Raw genomic sequence first — 21725 nt, forward strand, 5'->3', positions numbered from 1 at the left:
ACATATAATTAGTGTATAATATTATCCACATATCTGAAGTGGAGAAGACATATAATTAGTGTATACATATAATATTATCCACATATCTGTAGTGGAGAAGACATATAACTAGTTCTAATTGTAACGGGGACCGTTACAGATGTTCCCCAAACCTCCCCCAATTAAAAAGTGATGTCCTTGTGAATCTATAGGAAAAAATCATTTTATTTTAGCCTTTAATTACATGTAGTACGTTCAATATGGTCATTTCAGTACCAAGAAATGAAAGAAAGCGTTGCACGTGCATACACGCGCACGCGTGTATGATTCCGAGTTTTTGTTGATGTCATTCAACAGGCATTTGTATCATATACCCACAGTATGAATTTCATAACGTTTCCACCAAATATAAGGAAGTTATAGCGATTTTAAAATCGTCCAATCAGAAATCAGCACACGTGCATGCACGTGCTGAGCAGTAATTCTAACCACAGCAATTTGTAAGGAGTACCAAGATACATCTAAACCCCTAATATGAATAGAATTTGATGAAAAACAAAAACGTTATCGTCCTTTAAATATTGAACATTTAAAAAACGTTGCACGCGCATGCGCGTGGGCATTTTTTGTTACACCAACATATAGATACACATATTGTCTACGTATGCTGTGAATATCATCTCATTCGCTTCATAAATAAGAGAGTTACAAACGTTTTAGCATTATCCAATCAAAAGGAAGCGCACGTGCATGCGCGTGCAAATTGGTAATTTTGACCATGTAAATCAGTTAAGGGTCTCAATATCTACCTATGATATGAATTTCAAGCCATTTCAATGAACAACAAAAAAGTTAGACTGATTCCAAAGTTAGCGTACAAATTTTGTAATGCGCGTGCACGCACATGCGTGCGCGTGCTGGCAAAATAACTATTATTTTTCATATGTACAAATGATATACTATCATCCTATTTAGGTTTTATATCGCTTCCTTCAATATTCTGATTTTCCATTTTTTGTACCAAAATTGCAATGCACGTGCGCGCGCGTTCATGCACGTGCAAACAAAATGACTATCACTATGCACATCTACAAACGCTATACTATCATCCTGGAAAGTTTCATATCGATCCCTTTTGTAGTTTCTGAGAACACTACCGGACAAAAAAGTACCGGAGAAAAAGAATAATAATAATAAGAAGAAGAAACAGAGTAAAAACAATATGTTCCCAAACTTTGTTTGGGGAACATAATTAGTGTATATAATATTATCCACATATCTGAAGTGGTGAAGACAGAATTAGTGTATAATATTATCCACATATCTGAAGTGGAGAAGACATAATTAGTGTATATATATAATATTATCCACATATCTGAAGTGGAGAAGACATATAATTAGTGTATATAATATTATCCACATATCTGAAGTGGAAAAGACATATAATTAGTGTATATAATATTATTCACATATCTGAAGTGGAGAAGACATAATTAGTGTATATTATCCACATATCTGAAGTGGAGAAGACATATAATTAGTGTATACATATAATGTTATCCACATATCTGAAGTGGTGAAGACAGAATTAGTGTATAATATTATCCACATATCTGAAGTGGAGAAAACATATAATCAGTGTATATAATATTATCCACATATCTGAAGTGGTGAAGACAGAATTAGTGCATAATATTATCCACATATCTGAAGTGGAGAAGACATATAATTAGTGTATATAATATTATCCACATATCTGAAGTGGAGAAGACATATAATTAGTGTATATAATATTATCCACATATCTGAAGTGGAGAAGACATATAATTAGTGTATATAATATTTTCCACATATCTGAAGTGGAGAAGACATATAATTAGTGTATACATATAATATTATCCACATATCTGAAGTGGAGAAGACATATAATTAGTGTATATAATATCCACATATTTGAAGTGGAAAAGACATATAATTAGTGTATATAATATTTTCCACATATCTGAAGTGGAGAAGACATATAATTAGTGTATACATATAATATTATCCACATATCTGAAGTGGAGAAGACATATAATTAGTGTATATAATATTATCCACATATCTGAAGTGGAGAAGACATATAATTAGTGTATAATATTATCCACATATCTGAAGTGGTGAAGACATATAATTAGTGTATAATATTATCCACATATCTGAAGTGGTGAAGACATATAATTAGTGTATAATATTATCCACATATCTGAAGTGGTGAAGACATATAATTAGTGTATAATATTATCCACATATCTACGGTGGAGAAGACATAATCAGTGTACATTATTCACGTATCTACAGTGCAGAGGACAAACAATTAGTATGTAATATCATATACATGTACATATCTATGGTGGAGAAGACAATTAGTAGGTAATATTATACACATTTACAGTGGATAAGACATATAATTAATATATATTAGACACAACTAGAAAATTCCAATTTTGAAACTAACCCACCCACCCCCAAAAACTCAACACTGAAATTTTCTCGAGACATACAAGTTACATGTATGTATGTATGATGCAGAGCTGCCATTATAAAATGGAAAATAGTAAGGCGGGGGTCTGGAGATCTTTTATGAATAAATATGTAACCTGAGCAATTTTAGGCACATTTCAAATCCAAATTTCATGAATTTAGACATTCTAATTGTTATGCATTTTACAACTGCAAAAGATCAAATACATCTTTTATTGATTTTACTTTCTAAAACTTGTGTAAACAAGAGGCCCAAGGGCCTAGAATCGCTCTTCTGATAAATTGTACAACCCCACCATTTCTATTCTTAGCCTCTTAGTATTCTAAATCTTTAGTTAAATCCTAAGAATTAAAAAAAAGTAGGTCAATGTGACCTACTTTTTGGTTTACACATTTTGAGAACCCAAGAAATATCAACTGACAAAGTTTGATGATTTTAAGCCAATTAGTATCTGAATATTGAAATATAGCTGTCAAATTCCAATCGTAGGTCATGGTGACCTACTTTCTGGTCAGCGAACTCCGAACATGCAAGACCCATCAACTGACAAAGTTTGATGACTGTAGGTCAAATAGTATCTGAAATATATAAATATAGCCGTCCAATTCCAAAAGTAGGTCAAGGTGACCTACTTTTTGGTCAACACCCTTTGAACATGCAAGACGCATCAACTGACAAAGTTTGATGACTGTAGGTCAAATAGTATCTGAAATATATAAATATAGGTGTCCAATTCCAAAAGTAGGTCAAGTTGACCTACTTTTTGGTTGAAACCCTTCGAACATGCAAGACCCATCAACTGACAAAGTTTGATGACTGTAGGTCAAATAGTATTTGAAATATATAAATATAGCCGTCAAATTCCAAAAGTAGGTCAAGGTGACCTACTTTTTGGTCGACACACTCCATTGACTCAAGGTGCATCAACTGTCAAAGTTTGATGATTGTAGGTCAATTAGTGACTGAAATATATAAATATAACTGTCAAATGCCAAAAGTAGGTCACAGTGACCTACTTTTTGGTCGATACACTCCGAAGACTCAAGATGCATCAACTGACAAAGTTTGATGATTGTAGGTCAAATAGTGTCTGAAATATAGTAATTTAGCTGTCAAATACCAAAAGTAGGTCACGGTGACCTACTTTTTGGTCGACACAAACCGAAGACTGAAGACGCATCAACTGACAAAGTTTGATGATCCTAGGTTTTACAGTGCCCAAAATATGCATCTAAAATTGAAAATGTGAAATTTGAATATCTGCAAAATTCAAAAAGTAGGTCACTGTGACCTACTTTTTTATAAATATGTTTCAAGGCCTCAAGATGCATCAACTTACAAGATTTGATGATTCTAAACCTCTCGGTATTTGAAATAACACATTAAAATATATCTATAAATGATAAGCCATAAAATTCAGAAAGTAGGTCACGGTGACCTATTTTTCAGTTGACGCATTTCAAGGTCCCATGCTCCACCAACTGACAAGTTTTGATGATCATAGGCTTCAAAGTGTCCAAGATATGCATCAAAATTAATTTTAAAATAAATACCTGCAAAATTCAAAAAGTAGGTCACCGTGACCTACTTTTGAGACAACTTGACACAAAGTCCTTAGATGCATCAACTGTCAAAATTTGATGATCCTAGTCCTTATAATGACTAAAATATCTAAGATTTAAGGAATTTAAAAATTTTTTTAATTTAGGTCAACTTTGAAGTGACCTTGAGACCATGCCCTTTGCCCCAGGGTAATGCCTTGAACAATTTTTAATCTACAACATATCCTCATCCTTATGTGTAAGTTTGGTGATAATCTGCCCTATGGTTCTTGAGAAGAAGATTTTTTAGCAACCACTACTTTTGTTTGTATTTTCCTGATTATCTCCCCTTGTTAAAGGGTCACATCCCTTTATTTAGTATGTATGAAAGCCCTTGGGCCAATGATACCCTGTAACAAATTTGAAAAAAATTGGCCAAGGGGTTCTTGAGTTATAGCCCTTTTTCTAAAAAGTTTACGCACACCGCACAAATGGCCATAGCATTAGCTCTTTGAGCCTTTGGCTCAGAAGAGCTAAAAATATTGTTACATTAGTATAATATTATATCATTTTACAGTCACTGTGTCAGTTATTCTGGCAAGTTTTTTTTTATATATATACACTGTATAATTTTAGTTACTGAATCAGTTATTCTGGCAAGTTTTTTTTATGTCATTTTCATCGCGGTGAGAAATGTTGAAGTTTGTCAAACAGATTGTACACTTATACAAACTCCCCCTTTCTGACTTTGAAACGAATAGATGTTTACAGTGTACTTGCATATTGTTCTTTGAATTTCTAGCTCCATAAGGTTTTCTTTTTTGGGGGAGTATTGTTGTTATTTCCATCAACACGCTTTACGTTTAGTAGCAGCTGTCATATTGTTTATTTCAAAGCATTAAAATGATCGAGACTCTGTATAGATATAGACTATGCAAACAAACGTAGTAACGACTATAGTTTGTTTATTATAAAAGACGGACAGCTATGAAAATTTCGAAATGTCAAATAAGCGGAAAATCGGAAGATGTACAGTAAAATCGTAAGGCGTATTTTCGGCCCTAAAATCGTAAGCCTTACGCAAAAATCGTGAGGGTTGGCAGCTCTGATGATGTAAACAATGAGAAATTAATGTTAAACTCACTGCCTAATGTATTGGCAGAACTCCAGACAATTAGGAAGCACTTTGTCCAAAAACTCGTCTCCATCCACACCTAGTGAGTGTACATGTTTACAGACTGCCTGCCAATAAGCCGAGTTCTCGCTGGTCAGCTTGTCTAAGGGAATCAGGACCCTAAGATGCAATACACACAGTTAATCAATCTCATCAATGGAAATAACATAACAGCTTCAATATTAACTGGCAGTGGTTATTCCGCATGTTCATTGCTGTGTCGTATAATACTCATGGTTTACAGTGTTAATTCAAGAATTATATAAGTTTTACTTTAACAAATTCATTCAAAACAAATCTGTATCTTGCAAAATAGGAGAAATGATAACAAGCCATACTTGTCATCTAGGATATCGAACTTCTGCACGACTTCTGGTAGGGGGGCTTCCTTTAATAATGTCTTTAGAACCAATTCGCAAGTCTCCGTCGAATTCTCCACATCTAGACTTCCTAACAACTCCAACACATTTCCACCAAATGTACGTAGCCACCTCTGCAGTAGTTTTCCGGAGCAAGCAGTCTTGACAGATTCTACAAGTATGTAATAACAAATGTACAAACAAATGTGTGATTTAAATTATTGTTAAATCTAGGATCTAGAGAGGGCATACATATCATATGTTCAAATGGGCACTTTTCTCTCACGGCAAGACAATTTTGGGACACTTTCATTGTATCATATTATGATAGTAATAGAATGATCATTTCGCATCTTTAAAAGTTAATACCTGCTGCCTTTATTTTAAACTTTTCGATCAACCTTGTGAAATAAAGAACAATTCTTTACATTAACAAATAGTTTTAAAAATTCTTATAGAGAAAAAAGGGCATGGTGCAATTAAAAGGGGCAGGGCATGGCGTGGCACCATGCTAGTTTGCTTTAGATTTAACACTAGATATAAAAACAAACACTTTCCGCACACATACATGTAGACAAACACTGAATGAATTGATCCCTATTATGAAAGATGACACAGAAACTTCACATATTCCATCAACGGCAGAGTGCCTCGAACTCCACAACAGAAGGTAATGAAGAGACATAACTACAGCGTTTTCACCTGATCTGTCTGTTAAACCATCGTGAAGGAGACGGACTCTGTTTGCGATTGACAGGGCCTTGATGTGAATTTTCTCTCCCATCACAGTATAGGCTGTTCGTCTCACAATGTCTCGGACATCTCTTGTTCGTGCCATAATGGCTGGAAGGGTTTTCACAGAAGGGGCGATATTCGAGAGCACTATTCTTCTGACGTCTGGGTTAGGGTCAGAGTTCATAAGAAATACGTAAGCTAGAAAACAGAAATCAAACACTTACTTATATTCTAAGAAAACTTTCAAAATTTACAAATATATGCTATTGTCTCAATGACGTAATTTAGTTTCATATTATTTTTCCATTACCATATCTTTTCAAATTTTACCCTTAATGACCGGACAGTTCTCATCACGAGGATTCTGTAATCGAGTCAAGGCTAACACAGCGTGAATCCTCACAATAGGTATCTTGTCCCGCAGCCTCTCCAGCATGCACTCGTATATCTTATCATACAGATCATCATCAATCTTGGCATCCTCTCCCAAATTATCTAAAATCTTGTGGATCAGCTGACTGATTCGAAAACGCACCGCCTTATCATTGGCTGAGTGGTTCTGAAATTATACGAATAAACAAAAATAATACATCATACTACAATGACATAATTCCAGTATACAATGATGTTTTGGATCCCTACATCCATAAATGCAAAGTTGTTCAAATACTACATCTGGCTTTAATACCCTTTCTTATCAAACTCTATTTTGAACATGTATTCTCAAGATAGGTACACACTATGATATGGTGTTAAAAGAACCATTTTGCGGCATTTTAATGGGGAAAAAAGAAGCAAGTTTTGCAAGACAACTACACGTACATAAACATAACTATCATAGCTGTAAAGTTTGCCGACATATCTCTCTCTCTTTAAGCTACTCAGCAGCCTTACAGATAATGTACCTCTAACAAGAAATCCAGCATTTACAGATAATGTACCTCTAACAAGAAATCCAGCATTTACAGATAATGTACCTCTAACAAGAAATCCAGCATTTACAGATAATGTACCTCTAACAAGAAATCCAGCATTTACAGATAATGTACCTCTAACAAGAAATCCAGCATTTACAGATAATGTACCTCTAACAAGAAATCCAGCATTTACAGATAATGTACCTCTAACAAGAAATCCAGCATTTACAGATAATGTACCTCTAACAAGAAATCCAGCATTTACAGATAATGTACCTCTAACAAGAAATCCAGCATTTACAGATAATGTACCTCTAACAAGAAATCCAGCATTTACAGATAATGTACCTCTAACAAGAAATCCAGCATTTTCTGCAGTAGGATGTTGTTGTTCACATCATCCCCTACTGAGTCATTTTGATCTTGCGGCTCTGGAACACTGGGGGTGGTTATGGTGACAAATTTGGCAATGAAATCAACGGTTCGCTCTACAGATGGCGCTCGTTGTTGTATAATCATGGAGTACATCATGTAGAACTTAAACTCTGGCCAAAACTTTTCTATTTCAGTCTACAATCAGAAATTCCGTGTTAGTTATGTGTATTCTAGGGCTGGATCAATAGAACGATTATCGACATAAATCGGTATTTTTGAGGGATGTGATAACCGATACGGCTGTCATTTAAACAATACCAAGTGTCGTTAGTAATGTATCTTATAGGGAGATTTCGTGAATGAGTTAACAAATCAAAAATATACGAATGAACTAAATGTCCTTTGCTCTATGACTGCACACCAGCACAAACGTGTTGAAAGTGTGCTGTGGTCTCAGTTTTCAAAAATTAGCGTAAAAAACCACAGTGTAACGTTTGTGGAACAGAGGGCAAGTTTTGGCGGTACAACTAATACAGGGGCAACATTAACCGTGAGATGGTATGTCACATGATGGCAGCCTCTGTAGATGGCGGGAATTTCAATTTCTAACATTTTCAAATTAGTACTGAAGCTTATCTAGGCCATATATCAACAGAATAGTATGACAAGTTTTTATTATATGATTAATCCTATCATTTATCATGTAATTTTGGGGAGGTTGCCTTTCCCTTTAAACAATTGGGCATTTTCAAAGAATTTCAAAATTAGTGCACTTCATAAGTTGAAGAGTTCAGCAATTTAAAAACTATTTATCATTAGTAAATAATTTAAAACCAATAACACCTTTAAATCAACTGATTTTTTTGGTACATTCTTTTGTTTTAATAGTTACAAAAGTTTTACCTTGTCATAGATTTTCTGCATTTCCTTCAAGAGTTTTCCATGGCACTGCATGCCACTCTGACAGTGTTGAAATATATCCTTCATCACAACCATGCTGATCTACTGTGGCACACAGCTGCATTGATAATAAAATACAAACTTAAATAACTTCTCTTACATGGAACATGAGCTGTCTGCAGGTGGACAGGGGCGAATAGAATGGTGGTGTTATATACTAAATAAAGAAGTTGTATCTCTTACAAACTTCTAGTGTGTGATGCCAAGTTCGTTGAAAACTGTCGGTCAGTAAGGCCAGTAACAAATTTTCTGGACTGATAACTTGCTAGAAAACGTCGGTGCAGATGACCATTTGAAAATATTGGGCGAGGTCTGATTATTTTAAAGCTTGGTTTCAAGATGTGCAAATGAAGGTCACTCAAACAATATGGCCGATCAAATTTGTGAAAGGTTCTCTACTCAGTGAGAAAAGGCCGGTTATGGTAGCTCAGTGGTAGAGAGTAATCGCTAATTTTCAGATATGATCTCAGTGATTTTTCTACATTTTTTACAAGGGTCCTGTGGCTTTTGAATTGGAAAAAAATTGTCGACATTTTAGTCAAATTGGGAAAAATCAATTTCATCGTAAATAAGTTTTAAAATCATATCAAATATTATATTATCTTTATTTTACACACTTAATTTTCTAAACCTAAAACTTTCAACTATTCTATATCCAAACCATCATTCCCATAACTCTTTGTTAAGTCTTATAGATATAATTCACATCGAATGTTTATTTTTTTCAAATATGTTTTCCTTTCATAATTTTATTATTGGGGAAAATGCAAGCTAAATTGGGAAAAAATTTGCAATTCTTAGGAGGGGAAAGGGCCGAAATTCGGACCCAAAATGGGCCTTAACAAATCACTGGATCTCCAATGTCGCGGCAGGTGTTAACACGTTAAAGAACCCTCACTGCTATGGGTTTGAGTCAGAGTAAAAAGCATACTAGGTCTAAATTTGTGGTATTTCAACTACGGATGGTGAAGTCTATCATGCACAAGATGTGTACGTAAGGAATGGTGAACGGTTTGTATAGAACGGTGAACGGTTTGTATAGAATGGTGAACGGTTTGTATAGAATGGTGAATGGTCTGCATGAAACATTGAACGGTTTGCAAGGAACGAGATGCTTTGGGGGTGTAGTAGCATGCTTTGGGGGTGTAGGAGCCTGCTTCACGGTCTGTAGAATCCTTCACGATGTGCAATTAATGTGTTGTGTGATACACATGCTATTAAGTGTTAATCTAAGACTGAAACAACAAAATCCAGGCGCCATGTACCTTAAAGAAATATGTTTGTTTTGTGTTCCGTAGAGAATTTTTCACTCTTGCAGTGACACTTGACCTCTGCTTTTAAGGTCATATCTGAGAGACACGTGATTCTCACTTAAAAATGCTGAGCATTTGGTGAAGGAGCAATGACTACCCATTTTAATGTCTTGGGTTTGATCTGGCCATGGCACAAACACTCACAGGACTCAAACTCACGACCTCCCGGTTACAAAGTGAATGCTCTACCACAGTTCTGTGCTACCGTGACACTTTACAAAATACATAAAGGGTGTTGACCTCAACTTGTCAATAAAATCATCAAAATGGAAACAGGTATATAATTATATCCGCTATACTTTTAATATCAAATAGAGTTTAAAGAATTTTCCTTTGTACCCAATGTACTTTACAAGATCTCTCATTTAAAATGTATGTCTCTGTAATAGTTTCTTATATATATGCAAGACTCTAAAGTGTGATGGTTGCTCCAAAGAGCGATGATCACGCAAAAGTGCAATAATCTGCTCCAAAGTGCAATGGTTTGTCGATGTTAAGGACGCCAAAGTATGATGGCTCCTCTCCTATTGGCAAGCTACGCCAAAGTGCGATGGCCCGTCAATTGTAGGCACACCACGCCAAAGTGCAATGGTGCAGGATAGAGTAACGTTTGTGACATCATGTTATTATGACGTCATTCGTAACGTCTTCAAAATCCAACGTCAGTTTGCACCAACGAAGGTGTTTTTCTGCTGGCAATAACATGTTAGGGATATTGGGAAAAGGCATGGGTGATTAAGATTTACATGGATGATAGCAAGGGCACGGTATTGTGAGAACGGCATTAAATTTTATCATTTGTGGTGTACACGTAATAAATTCTGGGGGGAGGGGGGGGGGATGCTAAAATGCAAAGCATTCTATGTGATTTCGCGTTTGAAAATTTTGTGTAAATGAACACAACAACTAGATGGTAATGAAATAAGTTTTCATTATCATAACTATTTTGGTGAAACAACACAAGGTTGGTACAGTCTGTACCAAAACCCTGTTCATTCAGTTTTGCAAACCAACGGACTTCGATGTGTCACTTCATTGCACTTTGGCATGTCACACTTTGGCACATTAATGAGTACCATCGGACTTTGGCGCATTCATCTCACACTATCGCACTTTGGTGTGTCACACCATTGCACTTTGGCATGACCATTTCACTTTAGAGTCCCATAGAGCTTTGGAGTCCTACATATATATGCCTATTCCTAAATAAATAATAAATCAATAAATTTCAACAAAAGTATGAAAACTGACAGGGTTTATGAAAACGGAGAAACTGTCAAGAAGTTTTCAGGGTAGATCATTTGCATCCCAAATGAATTTTTTGCGTCTAGGACGCAGATTCTTGCGTGACAACCCTGAGATGGCTAAATGGTTGTAGTATGACCAGGAGAAACAGCTGTCGTCTTTATCCTCGAGTGATCAGTTCACCAATTAAACAATGAATGTCTTGCTCTTGTATTGTTCATTTGTTTATATTTAACTCAAGTTTCAGTTTAACAGGCAGGCAACGAAATTAAGGGGAAATACTCGCTAAATTTATGCGAATTAAAAATTGAAATTGCGAGTGAAAAATCACAAGTGATCGCAATTTTTTGCTACTGAAATTTTTTTTTTTTTTTTTTCAGATTTCCTCGGTTTATTGGCTGTACTTTGAAGTTTACAATAATTTTGTCTTGTGCATAGAAACGCTTTACAGAATGAATATAAAAGGATTGAAAAAGTAAACGTGGATCGAATAAATGACTAAGGCCAAGGTCATCTCTGTGATGTCAAAGATTGCCTACTTCAAGCACACTTCGGGAGAGATATCTGATTTAAATAGCAAGCATGTTGATCTCGTGCTTGTTTACTCAACACATGAAAATGTTAGTGTCACCGCTTCCGGTGGTGTCCTGCCCTAGTCTATAGTCAAACACTACGATTTCGCGGTTTTTTTAAAAACTAATTTTTTTTAGATGAAATTATCAAAAGTTTCTAACATATAGTTTGAATTGGCGCTATTTTACAGTCTTCAAGATTTCAAACCACGTGATGTTTGTAAATAGGTGGTAGACTTCTGGACAGCGAGTGCACCAATGATACATGGTCCGATAATTCATTAAATGGTAAAATAAAATGAAAAAATTCTCAATTTTATTTTTATTATTGCACTTTAAAGATATTCCCTATAGTCTGATATAGAGACATGCTTGTTTTCTTTAATTCCTGTAAAATAGCAATCGATTGAAAAATGCTAGTAAAAGCTCAATTTTGCTAGTTGGAAAATAATCCACAAGATAAAATTTGCTAGTAGTGAAAAAAGTTAATTTCGAACCCTAACAGGTTGGGAACTAGGGCTGAAACAATTAATCGCGGTTCACTCGAACCGCAATTCACAGCATTCGGTTCAATTTTCGGTTTAACATCTTCAAATTTCGATTCGGTTCATGTTTACATTTTTTTCCGGAAATAAAGAATTGAACGTGGATTTGGTTTTTACTTTGCAATTTATTACAACAAAAATGGCAGACGCTAACTCAGGAATCGTGATTACAAACCCTCCGGCAAATCTAAGGTCCCCTGTATGGAAGCATTTTGGTTTTAAAGAGAACGGAATTGCGGCAGTGTGTAAAATTTGTTTCACAGAAATAAATTATAAGTGTCGAAACACAACTAACTTTGCAAATCATTTAAAACGAAAGCACAATACTATTAGTATCTCTACAACGGATTCTATAGAAGTACAACCTGGTCCCTCATTAAAGAAAAGTAAACTGGAAAATCCCTGCACAAGTCAGTTACGTCTTCAGGGTGCTTTTAAAGGTTCTACCCAATACGCATGTTCTCATCCCCATTCACAAGCAATTACCAATGTTCTTGGATATTTTATAGCATGTGATATGAAACCATATTCCATTCTTTTTCAGAAGAAAAAAAAAAATGAAATAAAAACATGAAAGTTGAATTTGGGGGGGGGGGGGGGGGGGGGGGGGGGGGGTGACAACTATTGAATTGAATCGAAAATAATCGAATTGTGGCCTAAGAATCGAAAATCGAACCGAACCGTTAGGTACCTGAATGTTGCTGCGTAAGAGGGAAGGAGGCTTAAATCCAATGCACATCGTGAGTTTTTTTGTTTTGATTACAATGTAATACATTTGCAGAAGTTTCAAGTATCAGACATTTCAGCACTATTTCTTCTTTTCACGTGAAACACGAAGAGATGTAGATCTATTCCACGGGTGTTTTTCTCGTTTGTACGGGATATAATTACTCTCGCAAAAAAAAAAAAAATTTACTCTCGCTAAAGAGGAATAATCGCGTTTTCCCGAGAATATCTCGCTAGGCAATAGTGGAAGTGTTCGCAACATGTTTAAATGGTGGACTGATTAATTTCTATGCGGACCATTAGAAAATGTTGTCCATCAGTCTGGCTTGGTAAACTGACAGTTATATATATTTATATACACACATTACACACACGCAATACCATCGTTGCTACATGTATTAGAGACTGAATTGTTTTCCAGTAAGACATGTTGGGAACACTTCCCCAATAGCGAGATATTCTTGCTAAAACGCGATTATCCCTCTTTAGCGAGAAATAAATATTACCATAAACAGGTGTTTTGTCGTCTTTATTGAAAATAATGGCAAATCCCGTGCAACGCTGAATAAGTGCGACACGCGGTAGCAGGTCGTTCCGTCCCACAGTCGGTCCGTCCCTAGACGACCCGTCCCATGGTCGATTCGGCCCATTTTGCTTAGTCGATCCGTCCCCTCAGATTTTTTTTATCAAAGATATAATAAATATTTATTACTTAAGAAAAAGGGAGTTTTTTTGCATATATATTACAGTTATAGTTATCAAAATTAGATAACTGCCGAAGTTAGACGTGTAAATAAAATTGTTTATACAACCCTTAACTAGGATTTATAATTTTTTTTTGTTTGAAGTGGGATGGTTATGAAAATGTGTGCTCATTAATTATATTGTAAAAACATAGTTATTCAACTATGTATAGCAATCAATGTAAATTTGTGTCCCATGTCCACTGATCACTGTGAAAACACCTTAGTGAAAACAGTTTATATAACTGCATTGTTGTGCAACCTTTGATCATTAATTACGAGCTTACACTATTATTAGTTGTTTTTTTTTTAAACTTCAGAAGTTCAAAGAATTGCTCATGATTTGGAAATAGAATGTAGCAGGTATAGAAATATTCCAAGAAATGACAGAGTAAGTAAATTTTGTCTAAAAACAAAAGATATTCTTTGTATTGAAAATGAAACCCACTTTTAAATTATCGAATATTGTGATGTGTATACCGGTAATGATCTTAGAAAAAGCTGTCAAATATCAAAACATCTATTCTGTTTGGGAAATACTGAAAGCTAATTATTTCAATATGGAGGAACAAATCACCTTAACTGTTAAATGCTTTGGCAAAGTATGTTTTTCTTGCTTTTAAAAGAAGATACATTTGTTATGATAGTCTCATTACGAGTGATCAAGGTTAATTAGTCTGCAATCAAGCCATAAATACCATAGAGCATATTTAAAGGATGACTACCTGATGACAGAAGACATCAGCGACACACACACCATGAAGATGAAATACGCAGATGAATCAAACCAATTCAGTACTCTAATAGCACTTGGAAAAATAGCAATTATTTTTTTCTTGGCCGGATCGACTAGGGGACGTATTAACTAGTTGACGGATAGTCTAGGGACGGATCGGTAATGGGACGAATCGACTAAGGGACGGATTGGTTATGGGACGGAACGTCTAGAAAGCCGACAGGCACTCAACATGATGCGAATTGTTTCTATGAAATTGACATCATAGTCATGAAATTACATATCAAAGTTGCTGCGTAAGAGGGAAGCAGTCTGAAGTCCAATACACATCATGAGTGAATTAGTTTTTGTTTTGATTAATATATTTGCAGAAGTATTAGACATTTTAGCACCGTTCCCAACCTGTAAGATACAGAGGAAATGCGAGTCAATCTTGCAGTAGTACAAAATAAATTGTTTCCAAATCATACATACTACCTTAATTAAAACGTACAGGCGGTGTGCATAATACGTAAGCAAATGGAATACCTTTTTTTCATATAGCTGCTGTTGCGACTCTCCAAGTAACTTCCTAGATTTCAAATTCGACTTTTGCGCCACTCCGCTATATTACTTCCGGTGATGCGAATTACGGAAATGGGATGGATTTACCGAAATGACCCATAAATTATAGAAATGCCCCAAAATACCCATTATAAATACAATATATAATCAATAATTGATTATACTTATTCCAGATACCAGCACATACATCATTATCAAAGATTCTTCAGTATAACCATATTTTTCTTTTGGCAAACCAAGAGCGATAACTCTTGATCTTTCTTCAGTTTGCACTATTTTGGATCTAAAAATTCAAATCAAGGCGCTTTTTGTCCTTTGAAAACAACGAATCCCCCCCTCCCCCCCCCCCCCCCCTCTCTCTCTACGTATAAGCTTTCAAGTCTGCATTGAACGTAAATACAGTGTAACGTAGCCGTCACCCAGCCAAGTGCTGAACACTCTACCACATCACTAGAAACGCTAGCTCTCTAGCGAGGCAGTATAAGTCCATCTTATACTGACCGTTACAACAGGAACAGCTAAAGTGCTCCTTCGCCAATTTTAATACGCCCATCAAAATGGTATGACGTCGTCCGTCTGTCTGTGCAGACCTTGTTGGCAAAGTATATAATGAACTGTATTATAACTTATAATTGGTACATATTTGATCACCATGATAAAATTGTTTCTGGAGGTCAAAGGTCAAGGTCGTAGTATCAATTTGTAGGAAAACCTTGTAGGCAACTAGGATACAGATCAAAATGCTGAAGTCCAGGATCTTACAATTTAACTTGGTATATTTGATCATCATGTTGAGAGGAAGATGCCTATTGTTTCTGGAGGTCAGAGGTCAAATTCGTAGTATCACTTTGTAGAAAAAATTATAGACAGGATACAGATCGAACTGTAAGCTCCAGGATTTTACGACTTAGTACATTTGATCACCACGATAGGAGGAACATGCCTATTGTTTTTCAAGGTCAAGGTCGTAGTATCAGTTAATGGAAAACACTGTAGGCATAATACAGGCCGAACTATTGTGACTAGGACCATCAAACTTGGTACACATACTCCTCATGCCAAGTGAGGGACGCCTATTGTTCTTCAAGGTCAACGATCAAGGTCGTAGTATCTCTGATTAAGAAACCTTGTTGGTAGGATACGGACCGAACCGTTGGGGCTAGGACCGTCAAACTTGATATACATACACCTTAGGTCAAGCTGAGGATGCCTCTTGTTTCTCAAGGTCAAAGTATTACTTAGTAAGAGAAACTTTGTTTTTGTTATGGATACAGATATTGCCCTGAAATTTAGTCACAATTAGCATCCTCTCATTCATTCATTCTTCATTTCCTCCATGTGGAGATATTGCAATATAAGTTAATATACAATTACATATACATGAATATTACATTTTTAACACACACACACACACACACACACACACACACACACACACACACACACACACATACATACATACATATATATATATATATATATATATATTAAAAGAAATAGAATAAACAGTACACAAAGTTAAAAATTTAACGCAAGCGCTTTCATTTTATAATCCTCAGGCGTTACATTTTAAAATAGTTTTGATACATATATTATCATATACATATATATACATACATATATATATACATATATAAATATGTATTATGTATTTAAAATGTAACGCCTGAGGATTATAAAATGAAAGCGCTTGCGTTAAATTTTTAACTTTGTGTACTGTTTATTCTATTTCTTTTAATATTTTATACCGGACACTGTGATTTTTTTTAAAAACACAATTTGGATATATATATATATATATATATATATATACAAACAAAAAGAATATAGAAGAATAAACATACATACACTACCCTTAAGTATGTGATGGATAGGGGGCCGATAACGGCATGGTGTCTGACAGCTAGGGAGACGATACCTGTAACTGAGCCAGAGCTCTCTGGTAATGCGCAGCTGTGCTTCGAACAAAATTGAAGTTCAGTAAGCGGAAGGTTTGATTATTAGTTTCGTGTATTGTATACCGCCCCAGAAGAACAAGAAACATTTAATTTTCTGTCAATCCGCATAACTCTGCACATAGGCGTATGTCAAAACAGTTTGTGATCACGTTCCACCAATAATTGTTCCTAATAATTGCAGTTGCAGGACATGCGCAAGAGGAATGTTGAAACACATTAGAGAAAGACCTTCCACAAAGAGAGCAATTTTGGAATTGGTCCATTGAGCACGTATTGGTGCACAGTTTGCATATGAATTTGCAGAGTTCAATTTCCTTGTAGTTTTTTGCTAAAAACCAGATAGACGACGGTTTTGAGTCCGAGAAAATTTGTATAAAGGAAAGAAATTCACGGTCGTGCAACATTCGTATTTGACGCTGAGATAGATGCGAGGTCATGACTCTACCACGTACCATATTCTTCCAGTTCAGCTTCGAAGGGAAGGATCCATCCTCCAAAAATTTCCATAAATGGGAAACAAGATCATATGATTGGAGAGTCTTCACAATATCGGGAATAAAACCAGAATGATAATTGGAGAGACTGTACAGATAGGAAAATAGTCTTGCGAGAAATATTGACTTCGTTAATGCTTTTTGATTCAGACGACATAATCTTCCAAAGAATAAAAGTTTCAGCACATATGGGTACAACATTGAAAAGTGATTCGCAAATATCTGACCTGCATAACTTTGGTAAATGAAGGGAGTTTTTGCAAATAAAGTGTTGGAATGTGTTAAGTCGTACTTTATCAACAGATGACATGTTGCTCCAGAGTTCACATCCATAAAGCACTGATGGTAGTACGATCGTTTTGTACAAATGAGACATTGTCATTGGGCTAAGAAACTGTGTACCAAGATCGGATAGTGCGAAGTAAGAAGTAAGATTTACGCCCTTTGTTGCAAGATTCCTGTATTCTGTCCGAAAGTTTGCATTTGTGGTTAATAACAATTCCTAGATGGTTATAGGACTGTTCGCATGTCACTTTGGAAGGACCTAAGTGCCACGATAATTTGTCTAACTTTGTTCCTTTAGCTCGAAACTGCAAGACGCAGGATTTGGACGCATTGAATGTAAATCGCCATTTACTGGAGTAGTTGTAAGCGATATCCAGCATTGTTTGGCATCCTCTCGAGGGAAGATAAGTTCAGTTTGCATTACCTGAATTGGCTGGTACCATGACTTACTTAAAAGTAAAAGTAGGTCACATAATTCTCCAGGATTTTTGTCACTATGACTACAGGTACGTATTGCCCTGAAATTTTGTCACAACCTCTCCCTTAGAGAAATACATGATCAGTTCACACTTGAACTTGATTGGGGCACCGTGAAATAGGGCTAACAGTAAGCCAAATAATTTTCTGGACTTTTCTCATCATGGATACAGATATTGCACTGAAGGTCTAACGGACGTGTGTTGTACCGTTGGCGGTACTCTTGTTCGCATTTGAGAAGCAGTAGACGATGTTTGGCGGTTGATTACAGCCGGTAATTGGACTATTTCCAGTTCACCATGACGATGCGAGAGGTAAGACCTTGACAGAGTTGCTTCTAAACGGTAGGGATCTAACTATCATAGTATATCGAACTTTTCGCCAAAAATTGCAAGTGATGCAGTTGGTAAAAAAGAAATCAAAATGGCGGTGTGATACGATACTATTCTGAATAATTTGTTTATAGGAAGACATCCTTTTATGATAGATATTCAAACGTTGAGTGTCTGTGAAATCAAACTGTGCGGAGACACAGGGAACCATGGGTAATATGCAGCACGGGTCGTGACTCGTCAAGAGGTGACTAAATGGGGTGGTCCTTCGGAAGAGGCTGCAAAAACCGAGGTCCTGTGTCACAGGAGGTAGATCCCGTCCTGCATGCTTAAAGGCTGTAAGTGCCGAGCATAGGCCTAAATTTTGCAGCCATGGTAACGTACGTCTCCATATAAAATAAAATTCTCGAGAGGGACATTAAACAGTATAAAACCAAACCAATCACAGTATCTGCCATTCCTGGGATTCGCAGAGTATGAGATCAGACTACGGAACTATAGAACACGCAGACCTGTTCGTGACAGACTCGTGGGAAGTTTGGTTCAGCGGGTTACTGCAGGTGCCTGATGGAAGATTCAGAGTGGACATAGGTTTTGCTCAAAATTGCATCCAGGAGACTGACCGTTTTGGAGGGGGTAGTTTTCAGGTATGGCGTGGGCAACAATATCCTATACAGGCAGGGTAGCATTGGTTCACATACAGGGTATATTGACTGCTCAATGGTACATGTTGATGAAGTCATACAGCCACACATGGTTCCAATAATGTAACATCCCGGAACAGTAATTTCAGAATGACAACGCCAGACCACATACTGCTCATCTAACACGTGATGTCTGTAAAGACACAATATCCAGGTTCTTCGATCACCAGATTTGAACCCTATCGTACATGCATGGGACAAACTGGATAGGCGTATCCACCAAAGAAATCAACCGCAGCCTCAGGTGTGTACTGCAAATGGGATATAATTTACAAAGTAAATATTACCTGTACAGTTTGGTTAATTCATTTAAATGATAATGATGTATGATATACAATTTCAATCGTATGTAGCGGTCAGAAGGGTTCGATCGCTGATGACCAGTTGGGCTCGCAGGTGAAAGTCTTGCCAGAGCAAAGCAATCTGGGTAGTGTATCTTCGTGGGCGCGAAGATAATCTAAGGAGGGAGAAATGTAGCGGTCAGACGGGTTCGATCGTGGTTGGCCAGATAGCTCAGTTGGTAAAGCACCGGGCTGCCTAGAGATTCAGGGGTCAAGTTTCGAATCCAGGTCTGGTCCGTTACATTTTATCCCTTCCAGTTGTAAACACTAATGGTAGCCGAAGCTCTTGAAAGGGGAATCTTGTTTGTCTTTATACACACACACATATATATATATATATAAATAACCAACAGTGTCGTGGCCTTTTCAGTGCTTATATATATATATATATATATATATATATATATATATATATATATATATATATATATACATATAGGTAGTACCTAGGCATATTATCAACTTCTTCTCTACAGCAAACTTGCCACGCGGTATTAAGTAAATGGGATTCAAAATTTTCACATGAAGAATCATAATCCATTTTCAGATTTTAAAGACTTTGAAATAGGGTAGTCTTATCAATGCATACGAGCAATAATTGAACGAAATCGCGTATCAATTCAATTGATGAGAGTAGTACAATGTAGTATGATTTGATGCGAGCATCAGTTGAATTACTGGCCTAACAACTGAATCAATGGTATCATCAAATAATTAATCATATCTTCAATTATTTGAGTTTATGTTAATTTGGCGCTCCTTAAATAGTACATAGGGAACTCTTTACCGTCTTTTACTTTTCGGTCAACAATTTTACTTTCAGACTACGACTGCGGAGTAAATTTCAGGACTTTTAAACAGCAAATGTGCAAACTTTGAGCGTATCCTATCTACTATCCTGGTATGTAAATCGGTTAAATATAATCTTGAAACATAGACCCCCCCCTTTTTTTTTTTATCTAGAAGTATGACACAGAGTAAATCAGACCACACCGACGTAGTACACTTTCATAATCAAGATAAAATAATGTATTAAAAAGGTATATATGTACGATGATCTAATATTGATATAAAACTTTCCATATTCAAGGGGAGTGCAAAACAAAGCAAACGAAATAAATTAATAAATAAAAACAAAAAAGAGGAATCCTTAAACAGCAGAAATTCGTATAACATGTTCTTGCAAGGTTGAAGAAATAAAATTAATAATATGATCCTTGAACTACAGTTCAATAAATTTGTGTGTGAGGGGTGTAATATTTAGATAATTGCATCAAATATGATTAATTGTTGTGAAAATGTTGACAGCCTTCTCACAATATGTGAACTGTAGAGGTATAGCATAACGTAATTTACAGTACGCTTATACCAGTGCACCGAGCCGTCATGTGGTGCCTTCTATCTGCATTGCACTGGATTTATCTTCTCAGTCTAGATACACGATCCTGTCCATTGATATGAAACGTTAATGTCGCGCGTATATATTAAAACTACTCATTCTGTAAACAAGTAAGTTCTATATTGACATCCTGTACATAGCACCAAGCAATATTATTCTGTAAGTATAAATCTAGGCCTACATCTTCACAGTTCATCAACCATGAAAATTTATCTGACACAGACATGTTGAAAAGAAGACAATTCTCTGAAATGATTTATAAGAGATGTTCTCTTGAAAGTGCATTATATGGACATTTGAAAATGAAACGTACTTCATCTTCTATATCTCTCTCAAATCACAATGCGGACAGTACGTCTTTTTTCACATAGATTTCCATATACTATATCTACCCTAAATCATGATTTATGTGAGGAAATGAAATTCTAAATTGTCAAGTTTTTCCTATGTTCATTAAAAAATAAATGGGTGAATAAGGTTCCAGACCAAAGTTTCTATTCAAGGATTTGTTCATGTTTTTTTTAAAAAAAAACAACAACAAAAACCCAATTTTCCAAAAACACAAGACTTAAATAAGCTGTTTGCATTGTGCTTTTAATTAAAGAGGATGTGGATGCATTCAAATGAGACGGTATATTAGGAAGTGACTGCCTGGCCAAATCAATCAATCAAACGAAACCATGATGAGTTTTTTTCTTTTTAAATAAAAATTTATTTAATTAGAAGC

General features: G+C 35.8%; 1 protein-coding gene across 2 annotated transcripts in view; it reads right to left on the reverse strand.

Annotated features, from left to right (window-relative positions):
* The window catches only part of LOC125658433 (condensin complex subunit 3-like), a 32019-nt gene extending 16906 nt beyond the window's left edge, over positions 1-15113 (reverse strand). For both annotated transcript variants that reach the window (XM_056148302.1, XM_048889699.2), the window contains exons 1-7: positions 14973-15113; positions 8508-8622; positions 7578-7799; positions 6643-6871; positions 6280-6510; positions 5557-5749; positions 5189-5338 (exon numbers count right to left, since the gene is read on the reverse strand). In XM_056148302.1, coding sequence (XP_056004277.1) covers positions 5189-5338; positions 5557-5749; positions 6280-6510; positions 6643-6871; positions 7578-7799; positions 8508-8600 — 1118 coding nt within the window. In that variant the 5' untranslated portion in view covers positions 8601-8622; positions 14973-15113. The remainder of the gene's footprint in view (positions 1-5188; positions 5339-5556; positions 5750-6279; positions 6511-6642; positions 6872-7577; positions 7800-8507; positions 8623-14972) is intronic.
* Between the last annotated feature and the right edge of the window lie 6612 nt (positions 15114-21725).

The sequence above is a fragment of the Ostrea edulis genome, chromosome 9 (genome assembly GCF_947568905.1).
Source record: "Ostrea edulis chromosome 9, xbOstEdul1.1, whole genome shotgun sequence".
NCBI classification, from domain to species: domain Eukaryota; kingdom Metazoa; phylum Mollusca; class Bivalvia; order Ostreida; family Ostreidae; genus Ostrea; species Ostrea edulis.